This window comes from Nicotiana sylvestris, chromosome 1, assembly GCF_000393655.2.
Source record: "Nicotiana sylvestris chromosome 1, ASM39365v2, whole genome shotgun sequence".
Lineage (NCBI taxonomy): Eukaryota > Viridiplantae > Streptophyta > Magnoliopsida > Solanales > Solanaceae > Nicotiana > Nicotiana sylvestris.
This window is the reverse complement of record NC_091057.1, coordinates 8256213-8269828: the sequence shown is the minus strand read 5'-3', so window position 1 is coordinate 8269828 and position 13616 is coordinate 8256213. Positions and strand designations below refer to the sequence as shown.

General features: G+C 39.6%; 1 protein-coding gene across 1 annotated transcript; it reads left to right on the top strand.

Annotated features, from left to right (window-relative positions):
- The first annotated feature begins 364 nt into the window (after positions 1-364).
- LOC104215503 (glycine-rich protein-like) lies at positions 365-1570 on the top strand. Its single transcript, XM_009765314.2, has 2 exons — positions 365-522; positions 1152-1570. The coding sequence occupies exons 1-2, from the start codon at positions 423-425 to the stop codon at positions 1370-1372; spliced, it is 321 nt and encodes a 106-aa protein (XP_009763616.1). The 5' UTR covers positions 365-422; the 3' UTR covers positions 1373-1570.
- Positions 1571-13616: the final 12046 nt, after the last annotated feature.

Genomic DNA, 13616 nt, shown 5'->3' with positions numbered 1-13616 from the left:
TCTCAAGATCTCTTCATTCTCTTTACCGGCCACTTGTAGACCAGGTTTCTTCGTATCCAAGGGCGGAGGGAGGGTAGAACCTATGGGTTCGACCGAATCCAGTAACTTTGGTCCAAATTATGTATTTGTCTTAAAAATATATTGAATATTAATAAATTTAAAACTTAGTAACTTAAAAGATTTAAAATTCTGAACCCATAAATTTTAAACTATGGCTCGCTTATGTTTTGTATCCATTGGTCCACAACAATTAAGCACCCCGGGGCCCGGGGTACATTTTCCCTCACACCTTCAAGTAGTACCCTTCCCTTCAATTATTTATGCATTCAAATCTTACTATAAATAGAACCCAAGATTATATCAGTTTCTTCATCCCTTAATTTCAAAAGAATCATAACTAAGCTTTGAACAAAAAAGAAAATATGGGTTCTAAGGCATTTCTGTTTCTTGGCCTTTTTTTGGCTATTTTTTTCCTGATAAGCTTTGAGGTTGTAGCTGCGGAATTGGCTGAGACTTCCAACTGTAAGCTTACTTTCATTTGCTCCCATTGTAATTTTACTCTGAAAAAATGAAATTCTTTTTTCTCATTATTTGGTATATGATTTAACTAATTATATATGCGACTCTTCAATAAATTTGTACGCATTGATGTATTTTAACATGTTGTAACATTCTTTAACCTTTCAAATTAGTGTTTATCATCTAATAAAGCTCAACTTGATTTCCACATCGAGCTAGTAGTTGAGTTACACTTTTGTATTTACTATCACTATAGCTTGATAATAACTCTTAATATGTACTCCTTCTACTTCATTTTGTGCGTCTTAAATTGACTGGATAGGAAGTTAATGTAAGTAAAACGGGTAAAATAAGAACAGTGGAACTTAAAACTTATTTATTGAGTAAATATAGAAAGAGGTATTTGAAAATGTTTGGACATGAATACTATTTGGAGCCATTTTTAAATTTTTGTGAGTGATTTAATGTGAAAATTTTGAAACATAGCTTTTTGATTTTTTAAATTCTGAAAAATTTCGAAATTCAATTCAAGTAAAACTTGAAATTTTCATGGCCAAACTAATTTCGAAAAAAAAAAGAGAATTTTTTTTATGGTCAAACAGACCATGTTTTAAGTTTCACAATTGATGCAGCAATGAAATCGGATAACGAGAATGAAGTACACTTTGACGGACGTAGCGGATACAATGGCATTGGCAATGATGGATATTATGGGGGTGGCCATGGTGGTGGTTATAAACGTAGAGGATGCCGCTATGGTTGCTGCAGGAAAGGTTACAATGGTTGCAAAAGGTGTTGCTCCTATGCAGGTGAGGCCATGGATAAAGTTACTGAAGTTCAGCCTCACAACTGATCACTATATGTAAAGAGTTTAAGTTATATATACCCTTAGTATGTATAACCTTGTACGTACTATGTAGTGACAAGATGTAATAATCTTGCTACTTTAGACCTTGCTTGTAACAAGTATGAATAAAGCCATTCGGTTCTTATGGATGGTTGGTCATGTAATGTTTTGTTGTACAATATATTGTGATCATATGTTTCCATATTGTTTATTTTCTTCATATTTTAGAGTAAGGTTTTTTCTTCTATTTTATGAATCCTACAATTCTCATTTAATTCTTCCCGCGAATTTACAATTCAAAGCTGAGATGGAGCTACAATACAGCTAACGGGTTCTGGTCGAATTCGGTAACTACGGTCCAGATTTGATATATTTATTGTAAGAAAATTATTAAATATGTACAAACTATTAATATAAAATAAAATAACTTAAAGAGACCAAAAATCTCGAACCCGTAAAACTTTAAATTCCGGTACCACCTCTAAACATCCAAACCACTCTAAATTATAAAAAAGGGAGAAATAAGCAGATGCACTATTTAAGTCTGGAGAATAATTAGAAAAAAGCTAGGAGTATACTAAACGGCGCAATCATATTATTTGCAGTCTCTTCTAGAAAATTTATCCAATTGAGCAATAAAAGTTTCACGTACTTTAGTCAGTCTGCTCCTGATACTTTTCTCCAAGTTGTCTTTGAAATATATTTTGATTTTCTATTATTATAACTAAATTAGAATGGCAATACTTTCGTGATGTTCCAAAATTAAGTATTATCCTCGTGAAAGCTGACGTCTCTCTCGAAATGAGAATTTTACTTAGGGGGTGTTGAATGGGATTAGGCTAAATTAACGGGAAACTTACACAAATGTTCCAAATAAATCCCAATTTATCAATCTCTAGCCATTAGTCATAGATTTACCAGAACTAGCCAAACACATTGTCACGACCCAAACTGGAGGGCCATGACTAGCACCCGACCATACTTGCCGAGCACCAACGTACATTTTATCTAACCTTCTTTATTATCTTTTACGGTTGACGAGATCAATATAAATGGTAGACATGGATCATGGACAACCAACAATAAAAACTGATGGCATGAACATATATAATATGGGATGACCAGACAATCAAAAAACTATATATAAGGTATGAGCTACCACGCTACCATGAAAGACTATACAACAAAAACTAGCCGACAAGGCATACCAAACTATACATGAGTCGACACCTGTCTATGAGCCTCTAAAGGAACATAAGTGCTGCAACATAGCCGGAACAGGGCCCCGACATACCCATAATGTCTATAACAAAAATGCATACCAAGACCAAGGCAAGTCCGGAGAAGGGATCTCGCCAATCACCGCTGAACTGGACAGCCTACTGTGGTGGGGGAGCTGCACCTGCCTGTCTATCAGGACCTGCAGCACGACATGCAGCGTCCACAAATAAAAGGACGTCAGTACGAATAAAGTACTGAGTATGTAAGGCAGGGAACCATAAATACGATCAGTAATGTAAGCAAGGATAGAGAATATACAACCTGTAACATCTTAGTACCTCTGAGGGCTACTGACATGAAATGCATGATACATATGTATAAATACATAAACCTTTAAAACATTCGCCTCTGTGGGCATCATCTTCATCATACCGTACCCGACCATAATAGGCTCGATAAAAAACGTACCCGGCCATCATAAGGCTCGGTAGAATCGTACCCAGCCACGTGGAGCTCGGTAAAACCCAACTGATCAGTGGTTGCACAATAGGTGCCGTACCCGGCCAACTATAGCGTGGCTCGGTAGAGTAAAATAGATACATATATATAATGCATGCTCGACTCATGGAATCACATTCTAAACCTTTCGGAGTGACGTAAGGTCGGTATCCTCTGTACACGTTATTAGGACTAACTCTTCACTATGAACCTTATAAGAATCAGGAAGTACCAACAACATTGATAACATAAGAATAAGAGAAGCAACATTAACATCAATCGTTCCATAAGAGGGAAAACAATGTAAGTACTGCTAGCTTCTAAGAGTAGAGTATCTTGGAAGCTCGTTCATTACATTATGTACAATCGGAGTCGTGCAAAAGAAGGAAAGGGATAGCCTCACATACCTTGTATATACTGCCCCAATCTCAAGCTATGCAATTGTCAAAACTCCTTAGTCTACAATAAGAGAAACGATACTATCGTTATCATTTAAGCGTCATAACTATTATGTATCGACCACAACCTATTTTACGATGAAACGGACAGCACCTCCCCTATATATATGACTTCACACCATTCAAAACAATCACCAAACATCCCAAACTACATCAATAATAAACATATTGAGCCTCCTAAAATAGTCCACGAACAGTCTAATCACTACATACATACGACGACCACTGTAGTCGTGTCAAACGACCCAGAAATGTTACGAATAACTATCATCCCATAACCCTACATATATATGGTGTTTATACACACCCTTACTCCTCCAAAACTCCACAAGATAGTAGTAAAATACGCAGCCCAACAACAACGCAAAACAGTCCACAAAACAATAACATTACTACCAAGCCTTTCGATATATATCTCACAAGTTCTAGCTTCAATGGCTTAGCCGCAACTTGGATAATCTTAAATACATATAGAGTAAGAGGTTCCTTACCTTTATACAGAAAGAACAACTCCAATTTGACCTTAAATTTCCATGAAATATCCCTCCAATGCTGCCACAACAACAAAAAAGCGAAACTAGCGATCAATTAGTGTTTTTCGGCACTAGAATCACTTTAGAAGGCTTGAAATCACCTAGGATTGATATTAAGAACATGAGGGAGTATTTACAGAACATAAACCCTTTAAAACAACCTCCCACACGAGCTGGAACGACACAAAAATGAGCAACAACAAGAAGAACAAGAGACTTACTAGCGCCACGGAATTCCCGACACTTGATTTGTGTTGTTTGCCCTTTTTTTGGGTCTTGAATCTTGAGAGAACCTTGAGAGGATGTTACTAGGGTTCGTGAGAGGAAATGACTTAAAACGGGTTGGAGGCATCCTATATAGATCCAAATATCGTAAACCGCCTTAGTGGGCCCCATAGAGAGGTGCTTGGCACTGTCTCGCGAAAATGCAAATATCTCTCTATCCGAGATCGTATCGATGAACGGTTTAATGCGTTGGAAACTAGACTCATAGATATTTAATTTGGTTGGTAGATCACCCCGTAATTCCTTGTAAATTAGGAGAAAAGATTAGAAACATTTGACCTAATGTTTAAGTTAAATTATGAACTTAGTTGAGACAACTTTTGTCGACTTTTGTTTCATAACTCGTTTGACTTCAAGACTTATGATACGGATATTATATGATTAAAATACCTTAATACATGACCTCTTGAGTGTATTAAGAACCGCTAGATTTACCTGAAAATACGAGTTACAACATCCTTGATTCATTTAACTTCTAATACTTGTTAATCACCCTTATACACTCTTGTATCACTTAAGACCAATAAGATTGACTTCTTATCATCTCAAAGATAATTCCTTATCGGATTTATGTTAACTAATATATGGCATGAACTAATACATGTGGATATGGGTTGTAACACCCTCCCCCCTTAGGAACATTCGTCCTCGAATGTAAGGGTTCATAGAGAGTTTAAATCATCGTGGTTACCAATGGAAATTTCCGATCAATTTTCCCCTATAAAATGGTCACTAGCAAAACTTGCAAGAAATTAAGCCCAACATATGGTTTCACGAGGCTACACAAAGCATTATGCATATTTACATTATCTACATATCACCATTTTGTATTAAGGAGGAGTATTCTCAAATTATTACTTACCTCATAAAGCCGTTTCACCTTCCAATGTATCCTGTCTTCCACCAGCATCCTTGTTATATTTATTCTGGAATAGGTAAGGGTATTTAGACTTCATCTCCTCTTCTGCTTCCCATGTCATTTCTTCCATATTTTTGTTTCTCCACAATACTTTGACGAAAGCTACATCTTTTGTTCTCAGCTTGCGGACTTGTCGATCTAATATCGCCACTGGCACTTCTTCATATGATAGGTCCTCTGTAACTTGTACATCTTTGATAGGGATGACTCGAGAAGGGTCTCCAATACATTTCCTCAACATAGATACATGGAATACCGGGTGGACAAATTCCAATTCGGATGGCAATTCTAACTCATAAGCAACCTGTCCAATCCGTCGAAGAATTTTATATGGCTCGATTACCTTGGACTCAACTTACCTTTCTTCCCAAAACGCATAATACCCTTCATTGGTGAGATCCTCAGGAAAACCCAATCACCAACCTCAAACTCCAGATCATGACGTCGGACATCGGAATAAGATTTTTGCCTGCTTTGTGCCGTCCTCAATCGCTCCTGTATCACTTTCACTTTCTCAATAGCTTGGTAAATCAAATCTGGCCCATATAATTTTGTTTCATCGACTTCGAACCATCCAACTGTTTATCTACATCTTCTCCCATATAGTGCCTCGTATGGGGCCATTTTAATACTGGAATGGTAGCTATTATTGTAGGCGAATTCTATGAGTGGAAGATGGTCGTCCTAATTTCCCTTAAAATTTAGAACACATGCTCGTAGCATATCTTCCAGTGTCGGAATGGTACGTTCAGCCTGTCCGTCAGTCTGCGGATGAAATGCAGTACTGAGATTCACTTGTGTGCCTAAACCCTTCTGAAAAGACCTCCAGAAGTTAGCTGTAAATTGAGATCCTCGGTCTGATATAATAGATACCGGCACACCATGAAGCCTAACAATCTCCTTGATATACAACTTCGCATAATCTTCAGCCGTGTAAGTTGTCTTAACTGGCAGAAAATGGGCACATTTTGTAAGTCGATCAATTATCACCCAGATGGAGTCAAACTTATGATAAGAGCGAGGTAATCCAATAATGAAGTCCATATTAATCACCTCCCATTTCCAGGTCGGAATCTCTATATTCTGAAGCAATCCACCGGGTTTCTGATGTTCTATCTTTACTTGTTGACAATTGGGACACTGGGCTACAAATTCTGCAATAGACTTCTTCATGTTATCCCACCAATACTGCTCCTTGACATCATGATACATCTTTGTCGAGCCGGGATGGATGGAATATCGGGATTGATGAATCTCATTCATAATCTTCTCTCGCAACCCTGCCACATTAGGCACACATAATCGGCCCTGGTATCTCAGTGCCCCATCTCTTCCGATTTCAAAAGCCATACTCTTACACTGTTGAATGCTCTCTCTTAATCGTACTAAGATAGGATATTCATATTGTCGTGCTTTTACCTCGGCTACCAAAGATGATTCTGATGTATTCTGTACAGTAACACCTCCGTCATCAGAGTCTAACAATCTGATTCTCATATTGGCTAGCTGATGAAGCTCTTTAATCAACCCCCATCTACCTGCCTCAATATGTACTAAGCTTCCCATTGATTTACGGCTGAGAGCGTCTGCCACAACATTGGCTTTACCGGGATGATACAATATCTCGACGTCGTAGTCTTTCAATAATTCAAGCCACCTACGCTGCCTCAAATTCAACTCTTTCTGCTTGAAGATGTATTGTAAACTCTTGTGATCTGTGTAGATGTCAACATGGACGCCGTATAAGTAGTGCCGCCATATCTTCAAAGCATATATTACTGCAGCCAATTCCAAATCATGGGTTGGATAATTCTTTTCATGCTTCTTCAATTGTCTTGATGCATAAGCAATCACCTTCCCATGCTGCATCAATACGCACCCCAAACCTATACCTAAGGCATCACAATATACCACATAACCTTCTATTCCTTCAGGAAGAGTGAGCACTGGTGCGGATGTCAATCGATTCTTCAGCTCCTGGAAACTACGTTCACAAGTGTCAGACCACTGGAACTTGGTAGCTTTCCGTGTTAACTTAGTCAATGGTGATGATATAGAGGAAAACCCTTCCACAAACCGCCTATAATATCCTGCTAGCCCTAGGAAGTTGCGGACTTCTGATGGTGTTGTAGGTCTCGGCCAATTCTTTACTACATCGATCTTCTGAGTGTCGACACTAATACCCTTGTCAGATATCACATGGCCAAGGAACGCTACTGAGTTCAGCCAAAATTCGCATTTGGAGAGCTTAGCATATAACTTACGATCCTGAAGCGTCTATAATACTATCCGCAAGTGGCCCGCATGTTCCGCCTCCGAACGAGAATATACTAGAATATCATCAATGAATACAATCACGAACACATCAAGATAGGGCCTAAATATAGTATTCATGAGATCCATAAAAGCTGCTGGGGCATTTGTTAGCCCGAACGACATCACCAAGAACTCAAAGTGCCCGTATCTTGTCCGGAAGGCCGTCTTTGGAATATCCTTCTCCTTAACCCTCACCTGATGATACCCTGAACGTAAATCAATCTTGGAGAAATACTTGGCACCCTGGAGTTGGTCAAACAGGTCATCAATTCTTGGAAGTGGATACTTGTTCTTTATAGTAGACTTATTCAACTGTCGATAGTCGATACACATCCGTAACGACCCGTCTTTCTTCCGCACGAATAGGACTGGCGCACCCCAAGGTGAGGTGCTAGGCCTAATGAAGCCCTTATCCAGCAAGTCCTTCAACTGCACCTTCAACTCTCGCAACTCTGCCGGGGCCATTCTGTATGGAGGGATAGAGATTGGTTGAGTATCAGGCAACACATCAATGCTAAACTCAATCTCCCTTTCAGGAGGAAGGCCTGGGAGTTCATCTGGGAAAACATCTGGAAATTTGTTGACCACGGGGATTGATTGTAGAGTAGGCGGCTTCGCCTCCGCATCCCTAACGTGAACGAGATGATAAATGTAACCTTTTGAGATCATTTTCCTTGCCTTAAGATAAGAAATAAACATACCTTTCGGTGTAGCAATGTTCCCTTTTCCATTCAATGATGGGTTCACCCGAAAATTGGAACCTAACCATCTTCGTACGGCAGTCAACATTTGCATAGCATGAGGCCAACCAGTCTATTCCCATTATCACATCAAAATCAACCATTTCTAACTCAAATAAATTTGCCGAGGTTTGACGAATACAAATCATCACAGTGCAACCTCTATATACCCTTCTAGCAATCACAGAATCTCCTATCAGAGTAGATATCCCAAGGGGTTTACTTATCAATTCAGGTTCAATGCCAATCTTATTAGCCACAAAGGGTGTAACATATGATAATGTAGATCTCAGATCAATCAGCGTATATACATCATAAGAAAACACAGATATAATACCTATAACAACATCTGGAGACGACTCGAGATCCTGTCGGCCTACTAGAGCATAGGTTCGATTTTGAGCACCACTCGAACTCGACACTGCACCTCTACCCCTACCACGACCTGTCGACTGCTGAAAACCCCGTGTTGGAGGTCGAACTGATGAGGAAGAACCAGACACAGATCCAGTCGGCTGAGCCATACCATCACCTCCTCTGTTAGGACAATCCCGCATCATATGGCCAGGCTGTCAGCACGAATAGCACGCATCAGAACCTCAACGACACAGTCCAAAGTGGGCCTTGCCGTACTGATCACAATGTGGTGTTGGGTGTCTCATCTGACTAGTATCCCTGTGATGTTGCGAGCCAGATGCCCGCGAACTCTGACCTGGACCAGAATAGGATCGATCATATTGAGGCCTCTGAAACTGTGGAGGAGCACTAGCTACAGGTGGCACCGAACTCCTTGAAAACTGTGGCCTGACGCTGCCTCTAAAGTCATCAGAATACCCTACAAATCTCGCCCTCTTATGCTGGCCCCTATCCTGCTCCCTAACTGCCCTCTGCTGGCCCTTACGATTCTCTAGGGTCTGGGCATAAGCTTAAATAAGGGAAATATCCATGCCCTCCACCAATGAGGTTGTCGTACACCCATTTATCAGATGTGGTCCCAACCCATTCACGAACATATGCACCCTATCACTCATCTCGGCCACCATATGGGGAGCATACTTTGCCAAAGAATCAAACTGCATACTATACTCTCGCACACTCATATTACCTTGTCTAAGGTTCAAGAACTTATCAGCTCTAGCTCGTCATATCTCAACTGGCAAGTAGTGACGAAGAAAGGCCTCAGAAAATTCCTTCTACACAGCTGGAGGAGCGTTCAGACCCCTGGATCTCTCCCAACTATCATACCAGAGAACCACTAAATCCCGTAGCCAATAAGAAGCCAACTCTACTGCCTCTGTATCACTAACATGCATAACCCGAAGTGTACGATGAACCTGGTCAATAAAAGTCTGCGGGTCCTCCTTGGGGTCTGATCCGGTAAACACTGGAGGGTCTAAATTAATAAAATCACGAACTCTCGTATTAACTGGTTTCTCAGCAGCACCTGTATTCTGCCTCTAAGCCTAAGCAGCTACCAAGCTAGTCAATAACTGCAAAGCACTTCACATATCCTGGTCTGTAGTGCCAGACGGAGGAATTGGAGGTGCTGGGTGCCTCCTAATATCCTCTGGAGGAGACGGGGTAGATGAGGTATGAGACGACATCTCACTCTGAGCCTCACTTTGGCCTGCTCTGGCTTGGGGCACCTGACTGGTACCCTCTCTCGCAGTTGTATCAAGCCGTCTACTAATTGTTTGCTTCCTAGTCGAAGGCATCGTTGAAAGAAAACAAGGTGAATATTAAAGACAAATACTTACGACTCAACTCTATGCACGATCTAGATTCAGGAAGAAGGTAACAACCCTAGATGTCATGTAGCCTCCTGATTATAAATGTGGTGCGCTACACATCCATAATCAAGACTCTACTAGACATGGATCATAGACAATCCCTTGGACAGACTTGCTCTGATACCAAGTTTTTCACGACCCAAACTGGAGGGCCATGACTAGCACCCGACCATACTTGCCGAGCACCAACGTATATTTTATCTAACCTTCTTTATTATCTTTTACGGTTGACGAGATCAATATAAATGGTAGACATGGATCATGGACAACAAACAATAAAAACTAATGGCATGAACATATATAATATGGGATGACCAGACAATCAAGAAACTATATATAAGGTATGAGCTACCACGCTACCATGAAAGACTATACAACAAAAACTAGCCGACAAGGCATACCAAACTATACATGAGTCGACACCTGTCTATGAGCCTCTAAAGGAACATAAGTGCTGCAACATAGCCGGAACAGGGCCCCGACATACCCATAATGTCTATAACAAAAATGCATACCAAGACCAAGGCAAGTCCGGAGAAGGGATCTCGCCAATCACCGCTGAACTGGACAGCCTACTGTGGTGGGGGAGCTGCACCTGCCTGTCTATCAGGACCTGCAGCACGACATGCAGCGTCCACAAATAAAAGGACGTCAGTACGAATAAAGTACTGAGTATGTAAGGCAGGGAACCATAAATACGATCAGTAATGTAAGCAAGGATAGAGAATATACAACCTGTAACATCTTAGTACCTCTGAGGGCTACTGACATGAAATGCATGATACATATGTATAAATACATAAACCTTTAAAACATTCGCCTCTGTGGGCATCATCATCATCAAATCGCACCCGGCCATAATAGGCACGGTAAAAAACATACCCGGCCATCATAAGGCTCGGTAGAATCGTACCCGGCCACGTGGAGCTCGGTAAAACCCAACTGATCAGTGGTTGCACAATAGGTGTCGTACCCAGCCAACTATAGCGTGGCTCGGTAGAGTAAAATAGATACATATATATAATGCATGCTCGACTCATGGAATCACATTCTAAACCTTTCGGAGTGACGTAAGGTCGGTATCCTCTGTACACGTTATTAGGACTAACTCTTCACTATGAACCTTATAAGAATCAGGAAGTACCAACAACATTGATAACATAAGAATAAGAGAAGCAACATTAACATCAATCGTTCCATAAGAGGGAAAACAATGTAAGTACTGCTAGCTTCTAAGAGTAGAGTATCTTGGAAGCTCGTTCATTACATTATGTACAATCGGAGTCGTGCAAAAGAAGGAAAGGGATAGCCTCACATACCTTGTATATACTGCCCCAATCTCAAGCTATGCAATTGTCAAAACTCCTTAGTCTACAATAAGAGAAACGATACTATCGTTATCATTTAAGCGTCATAACTATTATGTATCGACCACAACCTATTTTACGATGAAACGGACAGCACCTCCCCTATATATATGACCTCACACCATTCAAAACAATCACCAAACAGCCCAAACAACATCAATAATAAACATATTGAGCCTCCCAAAATAGTCCACACACAGCCTAATCACTCCATACATACGACGACCACCGTAGTCGTGTCAAACAACCTGGAAATGTTACGAATAACTATCAGCCCATAACCCTACATATATATGGTGTTTCTCCACACCCTTCCTCCTCCAAAACTCCACAAAACAGTAGTAAAATACGCAGCCCAACAGCAACGCAAAACAGTCCACAAAACAATAACATTACTACCAAGCCTTTCGATATATATTTCACAAGTTCTAGCTTCAATGGCTTAGCCGCAACTTGGATAATCTTAAATACATATAGAGTAAGAGGTTCCTTACCTTTATACAGAAATAACAACTCCAATTTGACCTTAAATTTCCATGAAATATCCCTCCAATGCTGCCACAACAACAAAAAAGCGAAACTAGCGATCAATTAGTGTTTTTCGGCACTAGAATCACTTTAGAAGGCTTGAAATCACCTAGGATTGATATTAAGAACATGAGGGAGTATTTACAGAACATAAACCCTTTAAAACAACCTCCCACATGAGCTGGAACGACACAAAAATGAGCAACAACAAGAAGAACAAGAGACTTACTAGCGCCACGGAATTCCCGACACTTGATTTGTGTTGTTTGCCCTTTTTTGGGTCTTGAATCTTGAGAGAACCTTGAGAGGATGTTCCTAGGGTTCTAAGGTCTGAAAATAGTGAGAAGAAATGACTTAAAACGGGTTGGAGGCATCCTATATAGGTCCAAATATCTTAAACCGCCTTAGTGGGCCCCATAGAGAGGTGCTTGGCGCAGTCTCGCGAAAACGCGAATATCTCTCTACTCCGAGATCGTATCAATGAACGGTTTAATGCATTGGAAACTAGACTCATAGATCTTTAATTTTGTTGGTAGATCACCCCGCAATTCCTTGTAAATTAGGAGAAAAGATTAAAAACATTTGACCTAATGTTTAAGTAAAATTATGAACCTAGTTGAGACAACTTTTGTCGACTTTTGTTTCATAACTCGTTTGACTTCAAGACTTATGATACGGATATTATATGATTAAAATACCTTAATACCCAACCTCTTGAGTGTATTAAGCACCGCTAGATTTACCTGAAAATACGAGTTACAACATCCTTGATTCATTTAACTTCTAATACTTGTTAATCACCATTATACACTCTTGTATCACTTAAGACCAATAGGATTGACTTCTTATCATCTCAAGATAATTCCTTCTTGGATTTATGTTAACTAATATATGGCATGAACTAACACATGTGGATATGGGTTGTATCACACATATAAAAATTAAGAAATCAATTAAATAAGACTCTTTCTCTCAAAGAATCACATGCAAAAATCTCCTTCCATATTTTTAAGCGTGATTAGCAATATTAGATGCAAAACGGAAAGGAAATTTGATGGATGAGGTAGCAAATAAGGTGATGAAATACAAAAGAAGAAAAATAATATTCAAAAAATCTAAGCAAAAAAGGAACTTTTTCAATGGATATAGTTGAAATTCATTGAAAACATATAGAGAAGTCAATATACATAATTTGAGGAAGATTGGATGTGATTTGGACGGGTTTTGTATCAAAATTCATAATTAAATCGAGTTCAAAAAATTCTTCTACAACACATGTATCAAACATGTTGTCATGACCCGAATTTTTTCGCCCTCGGGAGTCGTGATGGTGCCTACTAGTGAAAACTAGGTAAGCCAACCGTTTGATCAATTTACCTTTTTCCCATTTTTAATCCTTTAATAATTCTAAACCAACAGTTTATAAACAGCGAAATTTAAACAAGCGGAAGAAATAAATAAAATCATTTAAATATTTCCAATACAATTTCTTAAACAAAGAGTGCCCAGAACTGGTGTCACAACTTCATGGACGGTCTAGGAATACTATAAACAAGGTCCGAAAAATAAATGCAACATTGTTTCTGAAATACATA

Excerpts from the sequence above, each read along its gene's own strand:
- LOC104215503 (XM_009765314.2), top strand. The coding sequence starts at position 423 with ATGGGTTCTAAGGCATTTCTGTTTCTTGGCCTTTTTTTGGCTATTTTT. Across the intron at positions 523-1,151 it reads ATTGGCTGAGACTTCCAACT|CAATGAAATCGGATAACGAG; the intron begins GTAAGCTTACTT and ends CAATTGATGCAG.